Source organism: Phacochoerus africanus, chromosome 4, assembly GCF_016906955.1.
Source record: "Phacochoerus africanus isolate WHEZ1 chromosome 4, ROS_Pafr_v1, whole genome shotgun sequence".
Lineage (NCBI taxonomy): Eukaryota > Metazoa > Chordata > Mammalia > Artiodactyla > Suidae > Phacochoerus > Phacochoerus africanus.
In genome coordinates this window covers 126450157-126475212 of record NC_062547.1, presented here as the reverse complement: position 1 = coordinate 126475212, position 25056 = coordinate 126450157, and the positions used below count along the sequence as shown (strand labels likewise).

At 41.5% G+C, this 25056-nt stretch overlaps 1 protein-coding gene across 5 annotated transcripts in view; it reads right to left on the bottom strand.

Annotated features, from left to right (window-relative positions):
• The window catches only part of SNX24 (sorting nexin 24), a 157327-nt gene that overhangs the window by 6790 nt on the left and 125481 nt on the right, over positions 1-25056 (bottom strand). For 3 of the 5 annotated variants that reach the window (XR_007134577.1, XM_047778502.1, XM_047778505.1), the window contains exons 4-6: positions 2958-3052; positions 1288-1320; positions 667-731 (exon numbers count right to left, since the gene is read on the bottom strand). Coding sequence is in view for 3 of the 5 variants with exons in the window: in XM_047778502.1 (XP_047634458.1) it covers positions 667-731; positions 1288-1320; positions 2958-3052 (193 nt within the window). In the remaining 2 variants the exon portion in view is untranslated. Of the gene's footprint in view, positions 1-529; positions 732-1287; positions 1321-2957; positions 3053-25056 lie in introns of all 5 variants that reach the window. The other 2 variants (XR_007134578.1, XM_047778503.1) reach the window with 2 other exon arrangements.

The window sequence follows — 25056 nt, the reverse complement described above, 5'->3', positions numbered from 1 at the left end:
AGATGCTATCATCTAAATGGAGATACACATGCAATGTACGTACGCAACTTTGGGGAAAAGCATTTTGAAAAAGGACCAGAATCTTGGATTCAAAACCCTAGCATCAGCATTTCCGTCATGGCTCAGTGGACATGAATCTGACTAGTATCTATGAGGATGCAGGTTCGATCCCCGGCCTCATTCAGGGGGTTAAGGATCTGGTGTTCCCATGAGCTGTGGTGTAGGTTGCAGACATGGCTCAGATCAGGAGTTGCTTTGGCTGTGGTGTGTAGGCTGGCAGCTACGGCTCCAATTCGACCCCTAGCCTGGGAACCTCCACGTGCTGTGGGTGCGGCCCTAAAAAGACAAAAAAAGCACCCAAACCCTAGCATCTGGGTAAAAACCAGCAGAGGCCAAAATAATACTACCCCCCAAATTAAGGACAATAAATAGCTTTCCCCCTTATTTAAAAGAGCCTGGCAAGAGAGAAAGAAAAATTACATTTCCTCCTGAAAGACCTGCCCCAATTAAAATTCTGAATGTCTCTTACACCAAGAGCACTGGTTTATTGGCAGATTATTAAGCCCTGGACCAATGTCACTCTGTTGGACCTGTATTAAAAACGCGGTTTCTGTGGTGCAGGGTCAGATCAGTAAAGAGCTGTTAGCAGATGACAGGTTTGATTACCGCTGGCTGCAGGCAAGACGTATGGATCCCTGAGGAAAAGCAGCACCGGCTGGTGGGACAGTTTGCTGGAAAGGTCAAGAACAGGCATGTCAGCATCAGGGGACGATGGTAAACAGAAAACACTACAAACTAGCTTTGAGGGGATCAAACTGCTGTGCGGGGACATCTCAAGGTTTCTGCGTCTAACGGTGTGGGGGAATATTCGTGAGCAGAGGTGGAGGCGCAAGCCAGCAGTGTGCTCATCTTCCAAGCATGTCTTTGTGGAAGTTGAAGCAGATATACAATCTACCATAAATCACTGCTGAAAATCGGGTTTTTTTTTTTTTTTTTTTTTAGAAATTCCATACTGATGAAATTGACTGATGCAAGAATATTCTTATTGCTTGTATGAAACCATGTAGGGCTTTATTCCTTCTCCCATAAACAGAACTGGTTATTTGTGCACCTTCCCATAAAATAGTTATAATCTTAAAATCAATTTACTAACAAAGGTCTTCAAGAAAATTGTCACTTGAAACACTCAGACGGTGATAACTGAACATTTAGGACAATAGGACTGAACAAAACCGCAGTCCTATTCTCGGCTGGTTTAACTTCTGTTTGACTGGTATTTAGTCTTACCTTGACTCTTCAGATTCTGTCTCATCAAAAGACCTAAATTGTTTTGTTTTTATTTAAAAAAAAAAGAAAAGAAAAAGACCATATAAGTTGGGTGAGGGTTTATGCCAAAAAAGGGAGAAATAGCCAGTATTATTAGAGCTCTGAATTGGGACACATTTTGAAAAGAGACTTAGGTATTTTCAGAGTCATGACATGGCTGATGCCTCATTCTAAGGGATCTTAAAGCTGCAATATTCTTGAATTTCAATTTTCCTGGGGGGGTCATTGAAAAACCCTATGGTTTTGCTTCTGGATTTATATAAGGGAGAAAAGACTTGACTCGCTTCATTCTCACTATCTCTTTTTGGGGGGGGGAGGTGGGGAATGCATGTGCATATGGAAATTCCCAGGTTGGGGTTTGAATCTGAGCTGCAGTCGTGGGCCTACGCCACAGCCACAGCAATGTGGGATCCAAGCTGCATCTGTGACCTACACCACGGCTCATGGCAATGTCAGATACTGAACCCACTGGAGTGAGGCCACGGATCGAACCTGAATCCTCGTGATTACTAGTCAGGTTCGTTACCACTGAGCTACAACAGGAACCCCGTCACTATCTCTTTTTAAAAACACACATCCACACATGAAGCCCAACCTCCCAGCAAATGCTCGAGAGTTGGAACAGGATGACCATGCATATGATCTGGTGAGGAGGTGTGTGTTTCCTGTTCCAGGGCGAGTGGAAAATGGCCCTGAGTAAATGCCACCAGTGAGGGAGACGAGACAGGCAGTGGCAGCCTCTCATCCAGCAAATGGCTGGGGTTTCACATGACTTTGGGTGAGAACAGCTTGAACATCTTGTAGTTAGTATCCTCAGGCAAGCCTGGAGACAGCAAGAAAATGCCTAAAACCCTCTCCACAGCTTGGATCTGCAGAGGGCTTGGGATGACATGGTTCTCTGGGAAGAGATTTAACACGTCAGGCATGTTGCTTGACTGCCTCTGGAGGTCCGCTCAACACAGTCGGGGGCCGAGCTGGGCAAGAGGCTTAGTTTCAGAGCTAATTCTTCAGAAAAACTTTCCCCAATTGCTGATGATATCAGATGCCTGGTTCCTTGCTGGACAGGGACTAGGATCTGCAGTCCCGCAGTTGGAAGTTCCCGAGGCAGGATGCTGGGGTAAGAGCGCTTACGCTGAAGGCCCGGGCTCTGCCAGCTACAAGGAAGAGGTCTTGGGAAGGCCTTTCATTCCTCTATCTACGTTTGCTCAACGCTAAAATGAAGGGCATTGGGTAAAATCATCTCTAAGATCATTTGCCGCTTTAAAATTACATGAATAAACGTGTCGAGGGGATAAAGACTTTGCTCGAGCATCCATAAATAAACCTATTAGGCCCTAAATAGGCTATCTGGATTCATAACTCCCATCATGTAACATCATTCCCTATAATAGCATCATTTAAAAAGTCAGTTCTTCAAGTCTAAACCTGGACCACAATATGGGGCCAAGGACTGAGGAGAAATTCCTGTGACTACAGGCAGGGGGCGAGCTAGTGCTGTCCCAAGCCTTGAAAAGAATGGGTGTGGCCAGGCTGGCCCTGCTGGCACCACCTGTGTTATTGGTGAGGCCCAAAGGTGACTGACTGCAAAGTAATTTAAGATACATGCCCAAGAGGCAAACAAAAACTCTTACCCACAACTCTCTGCCTTTGGTAGAGAGGGCAAATGTCGCACGTTTAGGAAATCAAGAAACAGTTTGGGGAGTTCTTCGTTTTCTAGAATGACAGCCTGTGAAAGGAGAAAACAATTAGAAAGTGAAGTTTGCGTGGCAATCCATCACATAAACTATTTCAAAAAGTCATAATCATCCATCAGAATTCTCACAGCGTTATTACTCAGAAGAAAAATGAGAGTGGTGGTCCCCATCTCACCCACCAAGAATTCAGGCCAACACATAAGTCATTGTGAGTCAGCAAACACTCCCTTTTATACATGCTTTCACTCAGTCAGTATTTATGGAGCATTTACTACACTTCCGATGCTGTCGAGGGGGCAAGACAGCCAGGCAACAGGCAGATACAGTTCCTGCCTTCATGGAGGTTCTAATCCACCCAGAGTGAGTATTTTAGACTTTTTTTTTTTTTTTTTTTTTTTTTTTTTTTTTTTTTGCTATGCCTGCCTGTGGCATGTGGAAGTTCCTGAGCCAGGAATCACTAGCACCACAGCAGCGACAATGCACTAGATCATTGACACAGTGCACCCCAGAGGAACTCCCAGAGTGAGTATTTCAAAAAGCTGGGAACGTCAACAATACCACTAAGATAGTTACATCACTTTCCTTATTGACTGATAAAGTGGTTGCTTGTGTGTGTGTGTGTGTGTGTGTGTGTGTGTGTGTCTACAAGAGACAGCTAGTTTACTGTTGAAGAAATGCTATACATGGACTTTTTTAACTGGAAGATTTAGTCAAGATCCTTCAGCTCTCACCTGTTTCAGCAGTAGGATCAACTGACATTTATTGCTATTCGGACAGCTCCACTTAAAGGGTCAGTAACAACTTTACCACTAAGTGTAAATCAGTGCATATACTGAAAAAAAATCTATAGAGTTCTTTCCATTTAGGCAGCTCCGCTAAATAGCTGCATAATGGCATAACCGTGTCAGTTCTCATCTCAGATATCCAAATTATGCAATTTCAAAGAGAAATCTAAAAGAGAACTCCGAGAGGGCATTTTTATATATATTTATTTTTGAAAGATTGCACATTTGCTCTTCCCTTTCTTTTTGACAAAGACCAAGGAAAAAACATCAGACATTGTGCAATAATTTCTGAAATTAATACAACTATTCTGGTGTCATTTTTATGATCTAGCACGGCCTTTGGCTCCCTTAATAAGCACACATTGTTTAAAAAGCAATGAGAATCGATGGTGAAATGTCATTCACACAGCTGATCAGGAATAGCTATACAAGGTGATGCGAAACGTACATAACAAATGACAAAAGGAAGGTTACATTGTGTGAATCTTGTATACACCTAATTCTATATAATGGATTGTTTTTAGCCATAATTTATATCCTGAGCTGCCCGATTTCTCCCGGGGTTTGGAATTCTGTTACCCAGTTCAGGATGTATAAATGGAATGAGCTACTACAGAGCTCACCGGTCCCAGCAGGCTGATCGCTGTATCATACAAGTACTCAACCTTCCTGCCCTGGAGAGGGGTCATCTGGCGAGCCACCCTTGTCTAGAGCTCTTCCTATTCTTTACACAGCCCACCGAACCCACTGAAGCTTAAGCAATTAAAAAGAGAGGATAATAAAGGTATGTCGGGTAAGGCTTTATTCACTAAACAAATATTTACTGAGCACCTATTATATTTGGCCTTGGGAATATGGCAGTGAATAAGAGGGTCCAGAAAAGTGTGGGCTGGTGGAAAAACTTAGTGCTAAACAAGAACACACACACATACACACACAACTTAAACTTGCCTTAGACTACAGTGATAGAGAACTGAAAAACTCCACCCTCTCTAAATGCTCTCCTATCCGTCCATTTACCCACCCATCCATCTAAAATGTTAGCCTTTTCTTGATTATAAAGTAGAAAAATGAAAAATTCAGCAGAGAGAAAAAAACCCGCCTCTCTCCAAAGGTATGCATCCATTACTATTTCAGTTCATTTCCTTCAATTCATCTGACTTTCATCTAAATCTTTATCTGAGGACATTCTGGGGGTGCCCAGAACTCAAAGGTTCTACGAATCATGATAAGCATGAAATCCCAAGGAATTTTTGCTATGAGTTACCATGATTTTAGATATTTGTTTAAGAGGATGATGTACTACCGATGTGAATAATAAGGCTTAATGTTGTAACAAACACAGAGCTGTTTATCCAGGCAATAGTTTTAATTATGTGAACAAGTGGTAGCTTTCACATTAAAAATAAAATAGGGGAGGGGGTAACAACCATTCTTATCTCCACCCCCACCTTTTAAAATAAATTAAATCAATAACAAGTGTGGGACACTTTTAATGACCTGAACTACTTAATTTCCAGGATCTTTAGACATGTCATCCATCACTGCAGTATGGAGGAAGACATCTCTTGAGTGTTCAGGGGGTTACTTTCGTTTTATTAATGCAAGATTTAGGGAATTTTAACAAGGTGAATTGTTTATTTGCCTTGACAGATTGGCTTACAATGCACTGGCTACATCTACAGCATGATCATTAATGACAAAAGACAGGCAAAAAGCTGTTTACACGGCAACACCAGGATGGGAATTAATCCTGCTCAGCCTCCCCAGACAGTGCCCCAAAGAGATGATCACACTGTTTTAGGTCAGCTATCCTGGGAAAAAAAGAAAACAGAAAACTTCAAAAATCAGTGAGCATTTTTATTATGTGCTCATTATATATTCTCAAATGCTATTTTCTAGAAAAACAATGACCGATATGGATTTCAGGGTTTCCAGTTACAAGAAAGCAACACTGGGGGAGGGTGGGTTACTTAAGCATTCAGTAATGTGGAGGAAATAACTTCCTAAACTCTGCCAAGGAGGCTTGTAAGGAAATACTTAATACTAAGCCCAACCCAAGACAGAGTGGAATAGAGCGAAATTTACCTAATTCAATGGAAAATGCACAAGTGAAATGACTATCACTAGTCAGTACAGAGTTGCAAAAGAGAAATTAAATTAGTTCAAGCAAAGCTTTTTGTTCAGAAACACATGACCTCATGCCATGAAAGACCCATCAGTGACGTGGGGCCTCATGACTTTCATTCAAATCTTCTTTGGTTTTTTTGAAAAGCTTCTGCTTTTCTTGAAGCTGTACCCTGGACCATCCCACATGCTTGGGACTCCAGTCTGGTCTAAATCACCCAACCAATTCAATAGATAACATATATATATATATATATATATATATATATATATATATATATATATAATTTAAGATAAATATATATAATTTATATATTAGGTAAATTATATATAATACATATATTTTGAATACCAAATTATATTTCCCTGTTGCTTTAGCTTGCTTATCTTTATTTTTGATTAAACTTCAATGCTTAGTCATTTTCACTCTTTAAAGAGGCAACGTGGTGCAGCATGAATATGCGGCTTGAAAGCAAGACCTGGGTTTGAATATCTCCTCCGTCTACTTTAAAGGTTACTGTGAGGATTAGATGATGTCTCCAAGAGTTTCAGACATGCACTTAGCATTCATCAAACATGAATTCTGTTTCCTATGAATTTTTTCGCTCTTATCAATTCTCAACAACTTGTTTTACCGGTTTTGGAGGTTTGGATCACTGCCCGTCTAATATAGCTTCTCAGTCCTCTACAATTTATAGTTCCCTTTGAACATGATGAAAGCTGAGAATCTTGCTTTCTGAAAATATGCATACGTATGAATCCCCTGCTGCCAGTGGCAGGGGATTCACAGGCCCTTGCCAGCCCAGCCAAGGATGCACACGTGCAGGTCCTATGTGGCAGCAACCCTGTTGGGCACACTTTTCATTTGGCCTGGAGCCTGAGGCACTGCTGAGACTGTGCTGGATGCCAGCTTCCTGAAGGACATGCTAGCTTTCTTGTTTCACTTTTCTACCTCTTTGTCAATTAGAACGCCGCTAGACTGTGTGCTGCTGGGCTGTTAGAATTCATGAGTGCTTTCAGCTCTGGGCTATGCCTGAAAAGACTCGTCTGGCTACCCTGGTGAAGGATTTTTTTTCTGAAAAAACCACAATCTACTGCTGTACCAGATTTAGAAAGCGGCTCATATTTATGGCTTCTGCATCTTCTATGTGTAACTCTAGAATTCAATAAGCCGTGCTGTTGAAAGTTTCCAAAGTTAGCAAAGAAGGAGGGAAATTAAGGTTTAAACTCTACTTCTGCAGGGTACAGTGATGAAGCCCTAACACAGTACACCTGTTATGAGAGGGGCATTTTGAACTGCTGGGTCCCAGACCCAGTGCTATCTAGCCAATTAAGGGTAACTCATGGAAGAGTGCTGACACTGGAGGCAGGTTGGGATTCATGTCTGGGTGGGTAATTTACACTGTAAAACATCAGAATTCAAAATGAATGTAACAAGTTGGAAAAAAGTTGGAAATAAATCCCATTCAATTGAACAGGTTTAAGTACTGAGTCAACTACTATGAATTACTCAGATGCGAGCTGGAGAGCAGGTGCCTATGTACAAGTGTTATTGGTCGCAATGTTAGGTCAGTGAGAAATTCTGCTTCCACAGAGTGTAAAATGAGCTGAGCAATCCTTTCACTCCAGTTAATGCAATATTATTTAACCCCTAGAGAAAGGGCAATAAGAATAAGCTAAGGAAGAGCTGGAGGCAAGCAATGACAATGACTAAAAGATTCAAAATCGTTTCCATAAGAAGAGGCCACTCAACCGTGGGTACCAAGTATGGAATGAAGCAGTGGAGGAACAATGAAAGTGGCCTTCAAGTTAACTAACCATTCTGTTGAGAAGGGTGATCGTTTTCAGAGGTGATGGAATAAGAAGAAACCACTGTCCAAACCAGCAGAGAAGGGATCTATTTCTAGCTGAAGTCTGTGCAACAAAACTAGGAAAAGTGGCTCATATATGGAAAGCGTAGGCATCATAAGAGCTTCTAAACATGTGGGTTCTGAACATCTTTTATTTTTTGGTCTTTTTGTCTTTTTTTAGGGCCACACCCATGAAATATAGAGGTTCCCGGCCTAGGGGTCCAATCAGAGCTATACCCGCCAACCTATGCCAGAGCCACAGCAACGCGGGATTCGAGCCACGTCTGGGACCTACACCACAGCTCCCGGCAACACCGGATCCTTAACCCACTGAGGGAGGCCAGGGATCAAACCTCATCCTCATGGATGCTAGTCGGGCTCTCTAACCGCTGAGCCACAATGGGAGCTCCCTGAACGTCTGTTAGTTGCTCTTTCATACACAGGCCGACTGGAGATGCAACAGAATTAACAGAAAATCACAGTGAAGAATCTATGCAATTCACCACTTAGGAAGTACACAGAGTAAAAATCATGTTGCTATGAAGATGCTCACAGGAAACAGAGTTACATCAAAGAACTATAACGAGTGTGTGATACATTATGTAACAGACTTTTTCTATGACTGCATTCAACTCTAATCAACGTTAAAATGAGCAACTGCGTGTACCTTGTAAGAAGCAAAAATTATTCTTCTTCTTTACAACAATGTTACTCAATGCAGAAGAATAAAGGACTTTCCTATTTTAAAGCAGATTATTCTTTCAGAAATAGCACTCTAAAAGAAGAATGGGGAAAAAAACCTCTATGAAAATATCTACCAAAACACTGCCTAAAGGGGGCAGAAAACAAAAGCACTGCAACCAGCATCCTCTGCAAGCTCCATGTTTACTCCAGGAGAAATATCTCTTTTACTGAAAAGGTGCAATTATCATCATGTAACACAAATCACAAAATCCCGATGTTTCTACCTTATCAGCTTTATAAAATCATGTTCCCAAAGGATACCATTGATTAGTTGCACATGTTCTTTCTGTGACATCCCAAATACTTAATTGTCAGTTATCTTTTCTTCTTCACTAAGTAAAATGCAGTCACAAAATTACAGAGGGACCTGGTCTGCCTTAACCTTCGCTAGATGCCATCATGCAGCGGAAAACACTGGTAAAATATCACAGGATAATGCTGTCCGACAAGGGAGACATATAAACACTGTAATGATTTCCCACGAGTTTCCATTTTAGAAAATTGTCACTAAGGCGAGCATAAACGGTGACACATCTCCACTGAGGACACGGTGAAATCGAACGCTGGCATTCTAGTTAGGTCCAAACCTACCCAGCAGCCAATTATAACAGGAACGGAACATCTTGCTGAAAACTTGGACAAGAGCATTTTGCTAACCTTCCAAGATCACTGCACAAAGCTGTGTTGTTTTCACTGATTTGATCCTTTTATCCTCTTTTCAAAACATTAAAAAAAAAAACAACAAAAAAACAACCCATCACATTTCTTCCCACTGTCTATCAACATGCGTTACAGACTTCAAGGAACCTGTCTGTCACAAAAGCCAGGGTGCTGAACTAAGTCGGGAGCTTTCCAAGAGCCCTGGAAAATCTCTTCCTGTTCCATCTCGTTTGGTGGGCACTGTCCGAGGGCTGGGGTGACAAAGTTCATGACAGTTTTTCCTCTCTTCCCCAAAGATGCTTTGCACCATACCTGCTTCAGGGACATGGCTAAGAACAGAGAGGGGGAAAAATCAATACCTCCTCACTGCACTAAGTGGGCGGCAGTGTCCCTGTCCTCTGGGAACACAGGCTCTGCCGTCCCCAGATCTCCACTTGCCTGCTCCCCAGCATTTGCTCACAATTTCACAAAATGAGCCGCAGTAAGGTTAACCGAAGGAACGCTTTTGAAAAAGTCAGCCAGTAAATGGATCTAAGAAGGCTCATGACCACCTAAAAAAATCAAAATCAGATGTGTCTGGAAGAACCCACTGCACCACGCGGCCTTCTCTGTGTGTGCCACCATTCCCAAAATGTGCCTCTTCTCCGTCTGGTGGAAACTACACTATTCATAGATTCAAACAGACATCCGCTATCATTTCACAGGGCTTTATAGACTGTCGCACAAGAAATCTGAGGACCTGCACTGTAAGCTGAGTGCTGACAAGGACCTATTTAAAAACAGTAAAGAATCTGTGCAAAAGGAACAACGTGACGTGGCTTAAGGAAGATCTGACAGAAGAAAGCTAATTTCTGATAATATAGCTAAAAAGATAAAACCAACCACGGAACAAGAGCAACTGGAAAATCAATCATCTTTTGGACAATTTTAAGATCAGGATTTATGTTCTGTTTGTTTCTGAAATATCTAAGTCATAAAAAAGATATCTGTTTACCACGTACTAAGTACCACCACTGGCATGGTGGTTATAGCCAAACTAACACGGTCCTGCCCTCCCAAGCCCACAGTTTAGTGGCGAAGATGGATGGTGTTCAAATAATCACGGTGATGAATATGAGAATCCAAAGCGAAATAAGTACCTGGAAGGGAAGTAGCTCATTTCTTTAAGCACCCTATTAACCCATGGGGGTATTACCCAAAGATGCCCTGGGAAACTGACCCCTGGGCTGGGAAATGAATGAGCTAACAGGGTAAATGGAGTGGGGTGTGTCAGACGCACAGCACGATGCACTATTCAAAGCACAGAGTGTGCAAAGGCCTATGGGAGGTGGAAACGTGGCGTGAGAAAAACCGGAAGGCAGTGTGGCTGTGCCTTGGAAAATCAAGAAACCAAGCAATAAAGTGGGAGAGCCCAAGCTGAAGAGGTGGGGCGGAGGCTTCTGGGGTCATGTGAAGGATTTTGCTCTTTCTCCTCCGGATCTGCGGGCCACCAAGGGATGCTCCCGAGGTGGGTGGTAAATGAGGGATCTAGGTATACGTGCCAAGATCTGCCTTGTTATTTTGACCACAACTGGAGCAGCAGTGGTGCTCCTCAGATCCAGCAACCACAGCTTACGGCCTCTCCTTGGCTGTCTCTAAATGGCTTCTTGGTCAAGCCACTGAATTAACTTTGACTTTCATTTCATATCTGGCTCCTTTTCAAATCAGCCTGTGTGCTTTTCTTAGGTCCATGATCTTTTCTGATGGCTTCACTTATTTTAGACATTTAAATTTTTAGGTTTCCATTAAATAGTCCTTTTACTTGAGCTTCTTGGATTTGATCCTGTGTGGACTCTCACTCCCAGCTGTTTATTTCCTTCTGTGTTTTGTAGTTTTGGTTCTTGAGCTCATCTTCTGCAGGGCTTTATCTGTAGGAAAGGCTAGGCCAGGTTCAAGGTGTGTCTTCCCTGCGTGGTTCTGCTTCCCAGGAAACAGATTCCTAAGTGGGATCTTAGGAACGCAGTCACCTTTGGGAAATGATCCATTCATTTTCTAGACTGGAGTCATGAGACCATGCAGATACCAAAGATATAAACTCTACACTCACATGAAACATGGTTTGGAAGCATTAGGAAAAATTATCTGTGTTCAACAGATTTTCAGAGGCTAGTGGTTTCAAAGTGGGTTAGACACGTGTGGGGAATTCAACAAGATCCTTAACTGTGATTCAGAGAAACAAATGCTAGAATTTCTATTTGTGTATTTTAAAAATAGATCGAAATAATAAAAAATAAAAATAAACAAATCTATATTTTCTAAATTGTTTTCCCTTTTGTATGGCTGCATCTGTGGCATATGGAAGTTACCAGGCCAGGGGTCAAAATGGAGCTGCAGTCAGGGCAACCCCGGCTCTAAGCCACATCAGTGACCAACATAGCAAGCCTGCGGCAATGCTGGATCCTTAATCCATTGAGCGAGGCCAGGAATCAAAACAGCATCTTCAGGTAGGCAATATTGGGTCCTTAACTCACTGAGCCATGACAGAAACCCCTATCTTTTCTAATTTTTCACATGTGGATTGATACTAGTGCATGTATATAACATTACTAAATAAGCATACATTGAAGAATTATGCTCAGTTTTTTATTAAGGATATATAGTCCTAGGCCAATAAACTATTACTCTGACTACAGTGCAAAAAGAGTTTATAATAGCCAGTAAGGCCCAATTTATCCAAACAATACTATTGAAATAGTCTACCTTAGCCTTTCTTATCCTTTTACTAGGGTACGGCTCTATTAGAAAATGCCCTTCCCACCTCTTCTCAATGGCCAACTTCTACTTATCCTTCAAGTCTTAGCTAAGTGTTACCTCCCTTAAAAAAAAACTTTCCTCAGATCCTCAGTTTGAACTAAGCTATCATTTTTTGTGTGTGCGAAATAACAGAATCATTTTAAGTGATGGGATGATAAATACCGGATTGAATCATTTTAACTTTCAACAATTTTAACCTACCACATACAGCAGTTTTCATATGGTTTCTAACAACAATCATAATTAATCCCTAGTCTGTGTTGGGCTCATTGTCTTATTTAATTTTCAAGATACTGTGAAGTATTATCATTATCTGCATTTTGCATATGAGGAATTTAAGGCTCAGATAGGCTAAGTCACTTGTACAAGGTTTCTTTTTTTTGTCTTTTTTTTTGTCTTTTTTGTTGTTGTTGTTGTTGTTGTTGTTGTTGCTATTTCTTGGGCCGCTCCCGCGGCATATGGAGGTTCCCAGGCTAGGGGTCGAATCGGAGCTGTAGCTGCCGGCCTACACCAGAGCCACAGCAGCGCAGGATCCGAGCCGCATCTGCAACCTACACCACAGCTCAAGGCAACGCCGGATCATTAACCCACTGAGCAAGGGCAGGGACCGAACCCGCAACCTCATGGTTCTTAGTCGGATTCGTTAACCACTGCGCCACGACAGGAACTCCATGTGCAAGGTTTCTTAAAGTGAAGGGGACGGGCAGGATTGGAACTTAGGTCTCTAGCTCTAAAACTACTCATCTACTGATGTATCTATTAACTGAGTCATTCATTCAGTCCATAAATACTGACATTTACTGCATGCACATCAGCACTGAGCTACACAGTTTAGTTCTCTTCCTAGTCAATTTTATCGTAATCCTTTATCTTTTCCAGTATATATTTTCCTACACTATGTATAAATTGAATTTATCCCACAGATAACTTAAAGAGAACCACTGAAAAGAGCTCCCTTAAAAGACAGCCCTAATTTTCTTTGCATTTAAAATATTTCTTAATATTTCAACTAATTCTTGCAAGTATAAATTCCATTAATTTCTGTCCCATATTAAAAAAAAAAAAAAACACCTCAAGATAAAACCAAAGCAAAAACCAAAGGATATGACTTCATAACATTTCCAAACCAATCTGACAACCTCTGACCAACTCAATTCTTTTTTGACTGGATAAAATACTTTAAAGCCACATTTTATGCATTTGTGATCCATTTAAATTACCTACATATATGTTACATATATGTTGAAGAACAGTGTGTCTCAGTTACATATTATAGAGAACAACAGATATTGATGAGGCATTTTCTCGATCATCCAGTATGAAAAAAATTCCAAAAGCAACTATAAGCTACCTACTTACCTGTAAGTCAAAACTTAGATCAGCGGACTAACACATGAGAATGGAGCCATGTATTCACAAAGCAAACCAAAACTGATTTAATAATTCAAATAATGTAATAAGACACCAAGTGAAATATAAATCACAGAATATGCTTATGGAAGAGTTGTCTTTTTACTTTAAAGAAGAACTGGTCATCAGAAGGGGGCTTGTAAGATGTTACCTGGAGAGAGAGCCTCAGGAGACTGGTTTATAATGAAAGATTTACAATTAGCATAGCCTATGTGTGTTGAGGAATTGATATTTTTAAAGTGTTTAAGGTGCTTTAAAATCAATTTGCTCTCTTAAATCCCTTAAACATTCTCCCAACTACCTACTTTATTTCTCTGGTTTTTTTTTTTTAATTTTTTTTAAATTTTATTACAGTTGATTTACAATGCTCGGTCAATTCCGGCTGTACAGCAAAGTGACCCAGACATATATATATATATACACACACACAAACACACACACACGCAAACACACACACACATATATATACATGCACACACACATATATACACACACACACACGTTCTTTTTCTCACATTATGCGCCATCATGTTCCATCCTCTGGTTTACTTAGCATTCTCTTTTTTTACGTACTGTACACTGACACAGCTCTGACACAGCTGAGTTTCAAAAGGTGTAGTTTCCATCGGTAAGGTCTTCCAAGGCATCTACATTTTCACTGCACTGCAGCTGAGTCACACTGTACCAGGTAAGCATCTTTTTTTAAAAATGAAGACCGCCGACAATATTTCCTATTTGTTCACTTAAAAGCACTGCACTGAGTCTCCTGTTTAAATGCTGAAGTTATGCAACTAACATTTTATTTGAATTTAAGAATCACGAATGAGCAAAGTGCATCACGCACAGTATTCAGTGGGAACAGTGAGTGGAGAGCAGCTGGGGTGTGAGGTAGAGCTTTATTCCAAGATGCAATGGCAAGTCCTCAGAGAAATGTACCAAAAGTGAAAACTGGCCCTTGTGGAGATGGTTCATAGGTCTAAAGTTAAAAAAAAAAAAAAAAAAAAAAAACTATAAAGGAAATAATAAAGAAAGTGAGAAAGGGGCCCTTGACCTCTTGGCTGTAACAAAAAAATGCAGTCAATGAAACTGTTCACATAAAATACACAGGTGGGTTAACAGTAGCCCAAAGGGACTACACCAAGGGAGATGGGACACAACAGCACAAGAGATAATAGTGGACTTATGTACATGGCTGCTAGTCACTGCAGAGCACATACGAGGATGAGCCTGCTGGGTGAGTCCATGGAAAACTCTTCTCCCAAAACTAATGCTGAAATAAGTCCTCCCATACATAACGTGAAGTTAAATTATAGATTTCCCTAAGGGATGTACCCTCAACAATGAACATGGACCCTCTCCTGAGGCGTTCCAGATTACACCAGCCTTTTTCTGGCAGGCTCCCAGGTGTCCCAGGAAGTACACCGAGAATGACTGCATGGGAAGCTGCTGCACACTTAAGCAGAAACACATGAATTCTCTGCCTGCCTTCTGCCACTGGAGGCTATGACACAGACTGACAGTTTCCTAGCCAAGATCTGGTCTCTTCCTCTTCCTTATTAATGGAAAACTGATTTTGCGGGGGTATGGCAAGGTGCCAAGGTATAAATATAAAAAGCAAACACGAACAACAAAAAAATCACTGGAAGAACACTCACCCCCAACACTGCCCAGATTCCTTTGTCACGTGATAAAGACCTGGCCACTAAGATGTCAAGGGAAGTCATTGGCTGGGAAAGACCCAAAAAGTTCCCTAAGCGTGAATGATGAGGTTTCGCTGGCCCTTATTTTTTTTGCTCATTTCTCCTCCCTGTTATTCCCTCCTCTTGCCTGGAACATGAGCATGATCTCTGAGTTCATCTGTTCTCTTGTGATCATGAGGGAAAGGCCAAAAGAATCTAAGAGAATGCAATCTCTCATCATCTGGAGCTACTAAAACAAAATCCACAATTACCCGCCACTGGTAATGCTTGAGAAAATAATATGCCTGAGAAAGAGAAATCCCAATTTTACTGAAGTCATTTTATCTGGACTGTTAGCGGTGGCAGAACACAAACCCCTCCTGATAGAGTCTTCTTGCCTCTGTGGAACATGAAGTCCTATTTTTGTCCCAAAGAGCAAAGTAAGGGTAGAGCACTTTAACAAAGAGAGAAAAGAAAAGAAAAAAAACCAACTCTGCTATTTTACTTTTAATTTACTACTTGAGTACTGGGTAGAATACTTTAGCAAGAGAGAAAAGAAGGAAAGAGGAAAAGAAGGGAGAAAAGAAGGAAAGAAGGAAGGGTGGGCAGGTGGACAGACTAACCCTGCTCTTTTTAACTTACTACTTTAAAAAAGTTCACAACATCAAGAACAGTGTATTAAAAAACGAAAAAATAATTATGTTCACACACACCTTACACATTGTCTGTAAAAAGCAAGAGAAGGACCAATACATGAAAAACTTGTCTGCCTAACACAGCAGGTGCCAAGAACACACACTATCAAATAGTAAAGAAATCAAGCACAGAGGTAATGAGATGAGACTAAACAAAGAAAAATGTATGCTGATTATCTAGAAAAATATCCTACCAAATTGGGTCTATTAAAGAAATCATAGACAGCATCCCTATGGAAATGGAAAGTGTATCATTAAACTTATTTTACAAAGGATTGTCCAAATCACTGTAGAATGAGCCAGAGGGAATAATTTAGCATTGGCTGGGGGAAGAAAATACAATTCTACACTAACAGGTCTTTTTAATCACAAATTTTATGATTTTTTAATAGCTTTCTATTAAGAGCAATTAAAGGGAGACAGCAAACGTTTACACTAATACTCTAGTGAGTTAAAATGACAGCACATATTTTCAAGCAGAAGTTTCACATTTTGTAGATTTTAGCAAAGTTTGCGGGTAAAACACTAATGTATTTTTGGATGAGGAGGAGGGGGGATGAAGAGGGGGAGGAGGGGGAGGAGGGGGGTTGCAGGAGGGGAGGAGGAGAAGCAGCAACAGCTGGAAGACATCCCTCTGGTGTCCAAAGCTAACATTTTTGGGTTCTTTTTTGCTCCCCATTCATGGCTGACCCTGGTACATAGTCATGTGTGCCTGAGGAGCCCAGCACCACTGGGGCCAGGCAGAGGTGCAGTAGAAATGCAGGGTACAGATACAACAGAGGATCCATGTACAACCTGGGCACCTTGTTGGGCCGATACACTAACCAGGCCATCTGGCTGGACCAACCATCTCAGGGAGTGATCCCCTCAACCACCCCTACACCCAGGCTGGCCCCGCTGTGCCCTGGGGAGGGAGCCAGGGAAGTGCCCAGGGAAAGCAGACTGGCATGTTCCTATTTTCTTCAAACAAATCTTTCTCGTGTATGTTTCCCCCAGGCTCCGCTGGGTGTCATCACCTGGAGGTAGCCACTGATCAAGGGAAAGGGACACCTTATTTTATAGTTGCTGAAAGATAGCAGGTAGGTTGTTTCAGTTCACAAGAATTGTATGCACCTCTCAACATTTAGTCACTCAAACGGTTTAAAATTAATCAGAGGCGAGGTTCTTAGATCCTCCATGCTTCCACGAGGTCAACACGATCTACTTCAGATGTTGTCGTCATGATGAAATAAGACTCATGCCTATAGAGACACTGCTACAATTTCTACAGCCCAGCATGCTGTACTGTAAAGAGCTAATAAATACTACTTCTTATTATTCTTAATAGTAGTAGTAGTTTAAGATGAACAAAAACAATCTATCACAGAAGCTGAGTAATTTACACAGCAAATTTAAAGAAAGTACACATTTTGTGTATGGTTTTACTTGGGTCATTGTTATTATTATTATTATTTTTTTGTCTTTTGTCTTTTTAGAGCCGCACATGGAGGTTCCCAGGCTAGAGGTCTAATCGCAGCTATAGCTGCTGGCCTACGTCAGAGCCACAGCAACACCAGATTCGAGCCGTGTCTGCAACCTACACCACAGCTCATGGCAATGCCGGAGCCTTAACCCACTGAGTGGGGCCAGGGATGGAACCTGCAACCTCATGGTTCCTAGTTGCAGTGTTTCCGCTGCACCAGGACGGGAACTCCTAATTTTGTTTTTTAATCTTGTACTTTATATATGATCCAACTATCTTGTAACTCCCTGGCCTCTTAATGGATGCATACAGGTCAAAGTATTTGTTGTTGGATTTCTTTTACAAAGAACTGATTTAGTCAGATCTTCAAAGCACTATCGCTGTGCACCAGTAAGCTCAGACATGACCTAGCCAGGCTATACAGAGTCCTTTTCTCAGTGCAACTGCCAAACCACTGACCTGGAGATTTCTCACTTCCATCAGCCCTCTCTGACTTTTTTATTCTTCTTGTCCCACTCCAGATTCCATGATCAAACATCATAATCAGATCCTCGAAATGCCTCCAAACCCCCTCCTTCAGTTGTACTCAAACCTCGCAGTTCTGCTTGAGTCCTGGCATCTCTTAGCCACAATCTATCCCAGCTACTAAACACTGGGAGAAAACTACCCAGCACAAAGAAACTGGATTCACTTTAAATTCAAGCTCTTATCTACAAAATATTCTCTAGAACAGTGAGAATCACCTATGGGGCTTGCTGAAACACACATCGCTGGGTTCCACCTCCCAAGTTTCTGATCCAGGTAGGTCTGAGGTGGGGGTCTCAGAATCTGAATTTCAGAGACGTTCCCAAGTTCCCAGGTGATGCTGCTGCTGCTGGTGCAAAAACCACACCTTGAGAACTACTGCTCCAAAGGAACGGCCATCACCCATATCGTACCTTCTCCTCTTCTCTTTGAATGTCCCTTCCCCGCCCTCCCTGTCCGCTGAGAATCACTCTTCACACTTCAGTGAGAACAGAAGCCACGAGACTTGAGGTCCCGCACCTCCCCCCATCCCACGCTACCTACGTTACCCTTTATCATGCTCTCATCGTCTCTTCCTCCCTCTGCTGAAACGGAGGACGTGCTCCTCCTCCTCTCAGAGGCCAATTCCTTTCTTTACACCCTTTGACTTCCTCAAATATGTATTTACAAGCTTCTCTCCTCTGCCTATTCACTATCTAATTCCTTCCATCCATCCATCCATCCATCCTTCCTTCCTTCCTTCCATCTTTCTGTCATCTCTGCTGAATCATTCCTATCAGCATATAAACATGCTCCAGTATCTCACAGGACAAAAATAAACCAAAAATATCCCTCAGAGAACACAGCTTATTTCTCTGCTTCTTTTCATGGAAAAAGTTTTATAGATGCTGTCTCCCTTTCTAACCTCCAGTTGATCCATTACTCTAACCTCTACAAAAATGGCTTTGGCTCCCACCATTTTCAGCTTGTCAAGGTCACAAATCGCTTTCATGTTGCCAGATTCGACGGCCACTTCTGTCTCACTCTACTCAACTTCTGAGCAGCCAGCACTCGGCCAAACAACCCCTCTCCCACTTCCTGAAATCTCAGCTGTTTCTGCAAAGCTTCTGGTTTCCTCTTATCTCATTTTCACTCTCCTTTCCTGCCTCTTCCTTTCCCAAAACCTGATCTCAAAATGCTGGGATTTTTCAAGGCGTAGCCAGTGCCGTCTTTTCTCCCTGTACTCTTAGTCCTAACTGGACAGAGCAACTGCCCTAAGTTTTAACACCTTTATGCTAATGAGATGCAAATTCACATCTCCAGGTTGGAACTCTCTTCTGGGTTCCAGACTTGTAGAACTAAATACGTATTTAACATCTCCACTTGAATTTCTGATCGATACCTTCAACTCAAAATGCGAAAATTGCTCTTTCCTTAAAAAACAAAACTGCCACCCTCTGCTCCACCACATCTTCACCTCAGCAAATTAGCATCACCTACCCAGCTGCCAAAGCTGAGTTTCCTTCCCCTCACCCTCCATATCCAGCATACGGTCAGCATCATCTGGAGCTCCTGTCCCACTTGCATAAAGCTGCGGCCACAATGGTCTTCAGAGCCACAAAGGGCCCGTGCTCCTTCCTCCCACAGCCTCTGCATGTGCTGTTCCCTTAGCCTTAGACGTGCTCGACACGGTCCACTTTCCTCGGTCTTAGGTCTGAGTCTAAATGTCGCCTCAGAGGTACCCTCCCTGACTACTCTGACTCAAGCACTTGCTCTCACCCCCTGATAATCTTTCTTGCTCCCTTATTTTTCTGTCTCCTTTATTACACTTGCAATTATTTCATTTGTAAGTTTAATTGGCTTTTGTCCCTTCAAGTCCAGCTCCAAGATGACAGGACGGAGTCTGCCTCGTTCACCCTTTACCTCTGCATCCAAAACAGTGCTTTGAACATGGGAGGCCTATTCCAGAGGCAGAACTCAACACAGCAAACAACGAGGAGGCAAATTTTGGTTTAGTATAAACGCAAAACTTTATAACTAAAGTCTCTGATGGAAGGTTATGCTTTGGGAGACAACAAGTATCACCCCTGCAAATATTTTACCAAAAGTAGTTGAGGCTCAGTTGTTACAGAATGTTGTCCCAAGAATTTAAAGGGTAGGAAACTGAACAAGGGATTTGCTAAGAAAAACAGTAATATCTAATAGCAGTATAATATTTTATGTTTGCCAAATGGATTCACACATGCCAGGTCACTTAATTCTCTCCACCACCCTTGAGGTAGGTACGATCAAGGGCATTTTATGGGAGAACTAATTCTGGGAACTTAAATGACTAGCTGTTATCAGCATCAAGCCCAGAACCTCCAAGGCAGACAGTTTGCATCTTGAGGTGGGTGAACCGAGCATCCAGGTCTTGAGCTACTTCCCAGCTGCACCATTTCCCTGAGGGGTACCTGTGGTTCCTTCTTTAATAACCTTCTGGTCCTTCAAAGGTCAGCTGCTCCCCCTCTACCCTCTGGCTACAAGGGGTGCCAGAGCCCCTCCCGTAGGCTCTGGAGCTCAGCCAAGATGTGGCTGCATATCTCAGAAGACTCAACCAAGGAGGGTGACAGAGGGAAATAAACAAAGAGGGCCACGGGGCTACATGACGTGGCTATAAACGACTCACAAAATAAGCGACTTCTCATCTAAGTATTGGAGAAAATAAACCAAACAGAACCATCATGCTGCCATTTGCTGTCAGACATATCCTGCTACTCAAATGAGACTCTTTTCAACCCCTTTATTACAGCTCATAGCTGAACATCAACAAGGATAAAAGGGGAAACTGGAACTGGCCTAGTTCAGGACATTTTTGAATGGAAGGTATGGGCTGAAAATTAACAAGCTTAATTTGTCTTTAATTTAAAAATCTTATTATCATAAGAAGCGCTAAAAACTATTATTAAAATTTCACGTTTTCTAACTTTTCTAATTTTTTACACAGCCCACCATGTCTTCATTTTTAGAAAAGGAATAATAGCTACTTGCTAGAGCAATTTTGGCTTGGGCACAATTTTGCAACTAGAAAATAACTAAGCCAGACAGCAAACAGGACTCTTCTAAAACATGCTCCTGAATAATGAATAACGCAGTGAGAAGAAGCTTCCCAACTGTGATAACTTTTCTTGTTTTGTCTCACTGATATTTTCTTATGATGGTTTTTGGGTCAGAGTAAACTCCTGAGGACAGATCTGACATTCCCTTTGAAACTAATTACATTAAACAGCAGGTGCCCACTTCAAGTCTGAGAGGAGAATGCAAGACGGTCAGGGAATTCAGTGCACTTGGGGTTAATGCTCTCATCTTTTAGGAGCTTCTTTACGCTTAGATATTCCCAGCTCCAATAACGGTGTTATTTGTGAAGAGATGAAAGAAGTCTGATAAATTGAAGTAAAAAATTTTTTAATGCAATTTTTTTTTTTTTTTTTGCTCTGCAGTAGCTGCTCTTAGAATACACACCAAGATGATGGCATACTTAAAAACTAATTGACAACTTATATTTTCAGGGAAAAACTACCCCTCAAGCTAAGACTCTCAACAGATTGCTGTGATGACCACACACGTGTAAGGTAGGAACAGGCTGCAGTGAGAAGGGTGACAGATCTATATCTCTCTACCAGTAAACCTGCTTTTGGTAGAATAGGCATTTCTTCACCAATTAATATGAAGAGAGATACTCTGGAAAAAAGTGATGCTGATGCAATACCAAACAAATGGATCTCAATGATTTTTCGGTAGCCTTCTGTTATTAATTTGATGAATGGCTACCACGATTAATAAGAATATTTAGTAAACCCAAAGGTACACCTTTTAAAGTATACCAGCTTCACGATAAATAAAAACAGAGGCAATACAGTCATCGTTTTAAAGTAATAGCTCACTACGTTGCTGCTTGTATTTAGAGAATCTTGATGAGTAAGTCTGAAAGTCTGCTTGGATCAGTGACTCAGATGGCTCTGACTTGAAGATGAACAGAATCTAAGGAAAATTGTTTAAACTTTATGTATATGGTATTGGGTAGAGCCAAACACACAGCAATGCTTAAAAAATCACAAGTGACTTAAGTCAGGCAAAGAGCAAAAGAGAAGTAAAACTATAAGAGGCCCGTTAATTATGCAAAAGTCAACAAGATATGCAAAATTTAAATAATATTTAAGAGAAAAAAAGAAGGAAACAGAAGTTAAAGAACAATCAAAATACAACCTAAATTACTGCACTTGCAAAAAAGTCAGGAGAGTTCACTTTAAATCCTTATTAAGACTAGATATGGGAGTTCCCATCGTGGCTCAGTGGTTAACAAATTCCACTAGGAACCATGAGGTTGTGATTTGATCCCTGGCCTCGCTCAGTGGCTTGAAGGTCCAGCGTTGCTGTGAGCTGTGGTATAGGTCAGAGATGTGGCTCAGATCCCGCATTGTTGTGGCCCCGGTGTAGGCCAGCAGCTGTAGCTCCGATTAGACCCCTAACCTGGGAATGTCCATGTGCCATGGGTGTGGCCCTAGAAAAAGGCAAAAAAAAAAGAGAGAGAGAGAGAGACTAGATTTGAATTTAATTTACTTCTGCCTTTGGGACTATAGTAATTATTCTTTAAGTGTGGAGAAGAAAATATTACTCATTGAAAACAGAACCTTCCTATATTCTGATTTCCTCAACATCTTAGTGAAGCTGACAGGCAAGATTTAGAAGTAAATATTCAAAATTTTATTTGGAGGAGCAGATCAATAACTAGTGATTATCATCTATCATCATTAGCACTATTACTACTATCACTGAAAATGCTTTTAAAAAAGAGTTAATAGTTTTCAAAATAGTACTATCTAATAAATAGGAAAATACTTAGGTTATTATCCAATGTAGAGAACACAAGAAACTCTGCTGTGGATAAACTTAACCTTTATTGTTCCTACTTTCAAATTTAATGCCAAGTTTTTGGTCCACTGAAATGCTTGTTGAAAGCGAAGTGAACCATCCATATAAAAAAACCAAATTGATCTCCCTTTAGTAGTCATGTGTTGCTATACACATTTCTTCTCCAAATACACATACGACTCGTAGTTATTTGTTTAGATAGTGAATGGCCAAACACATTTCCTCAAAGGCAAGGATTATGTTGAATAATGTGCTCTGTTCCGGGCAGCTCCCACAGTAGATGCTCAATAAATATCTATTGAACATTGACATCTTTTCCCCAGTTGCTGACAGTATGCTACGTCTTCCGATATCTACAAAATGTATTCCATGAGAAGTGCCTCTGTTATCAGTTATCATTTTAGATGACTCATAGGTCTTTTTTCCCCCCAGAAGCAAAATACTTAATACTTACAAAATTTTACAATTGTAAAATTTGGCAATTCATAAAGCAGTGTAATGTGCTACAAAATACATTTTACATGCTAGATGGAATATGATCAAACAGGTGCTAAAAGAAATGTTCAAAAGAAAGGGGACTGCAATCTTCCGCAGGGGACTAAGGAGCAGTGGGATATGACACAACAGCTCCTTCAATTCTAACACATGCAGAAGCACTGGACGTCCTCGAAACACAGCAGGTGCTTGACAATGAAAGTTTTCCCGCTCTTTCCCAGTAGCATTCACTGCTACTGGAGAATCAGGGCTGGAATTAAGGCAGCAGAGGTTTCTATTACTTACCAGCCATTCTTTCCTGGAAATCAAATGTGTGCACCAAAGGGAATGACTTGGGCAAACGGAGAACAAGCTAAATGCCTGTCTTCCTGCCTTTCCTTTTCCCCACTTTCGACCTTCTCTTTTATTCTCTTGACTGACTCGGGGGTACAGGTTCTAAAAGCCACATTTTAAGATACTGCTATCATCTTTCAAGGGAGTCTACACTAAGGATGAGTCGCCGTCCAAACCTGAAGCAGACTAATGAAATTCAAAGATTAATAAATAAGAAAAGAGAGGCACCACCTACTGTTAACATATATTTGCCTTTTCAAGTTTATAATAGCTGCACAAACTTTGCAGGCAATAAAGAAGATTCGATGGGCATGAGAGAAATTTGGAGGGTGACAGAAATGTTCTAAAACTGGATTGTACTGGAGTTCCCGTCGTGGCGCAGTGGTTAACGAATCCGACTAGGAACCATGAGGTTGCGGGTTCGGTCCCTGCCCTTGCTCAGTGGGTTAACGATCCGGCGTTGCCGTGAGCTGTGGTGTAGGTCGCAGACGCGGCTCGGATCCCCCGTTGCTGTGGCTCTGGCGTAGGCGGGTGGCTACAGCTCTGATTCGACCCCTAGCCTGGGAACCTCCATATGCCGCGGGAGCGGCCCAAGAAATAGCAACAACAACAACAAAAAGACAAAAAAAAAAAACTGAATTGTACTGATGGTCACTCAACTCTAGAAGTTTACCTAAAATAACTGCACATTTATGTTATGTATATTTCATGATATGTAGTTTATATCTCAGTAAAGCTATTAAAAAGTATATCTTCTCTGTCTTTTCACGCTCCTGTAGTTGACCTTCTAGAGTCTGACTGTCCGATGATTTGGCTAAGTAAACACTATAAGATGCTGACCAAGTTTTTCCTGGGTCAGCAAAAAGATTGTTAAAAACGGCTGACACCTGCTGTTAGATGTTGCCAAGAGAATGGAGTGGGGGGACATTTTTTTTTCTAATGAAAAACTAATTAAACACACCACTTTTTGCATACACAGTTGTATGTCAGGTAGAAATACTAACTACCTGCTAAAAACATACTAAGTTGGCCCAAATTACACAGTTTGCCTGAACCGGGACAAGTTCAAAATGAGGAATTTTACGTAGATTCCAATAACTACGCCTAACTAACCGAGTCCATAAATCCTAACCTTCATCTTGTTTTAATTTTTTTTCCACAATCAACACACTGCCATGCACAGGCTGTGTTGGGAGCTTGACTTTGCCAAACATTCGAAAATCTCTCCTATTACATCATCTGCACTGCTCTTTTGTTTGTGATAAGGCATGAGCCCTGCTCTTTTGTTGTCATAAGGCATGAGCCCTGCCCATATCAGAGGCCCTGGGCTGACTCTCCTTTCCCAGACGTGTCCTGAGCCCCCATACACAGCCAGCAGGAAAGAGAAGGTTTTAAGAGATGAGTTTGATAAACCCGATGCCAACTAGCCATCTCTCCCTACCTTGGAAATGAGAGCTTGTGTTTCACAGAAGGGCTGAGGAAGTGTTGTCTGCATCATAGTAGGCACTGGAAGGGACACAGAGTAAAGAAAACACGGTCATGGCCAACCAGGGTACGATGTCCACTCAATATGCCAGCACTTGAAGAA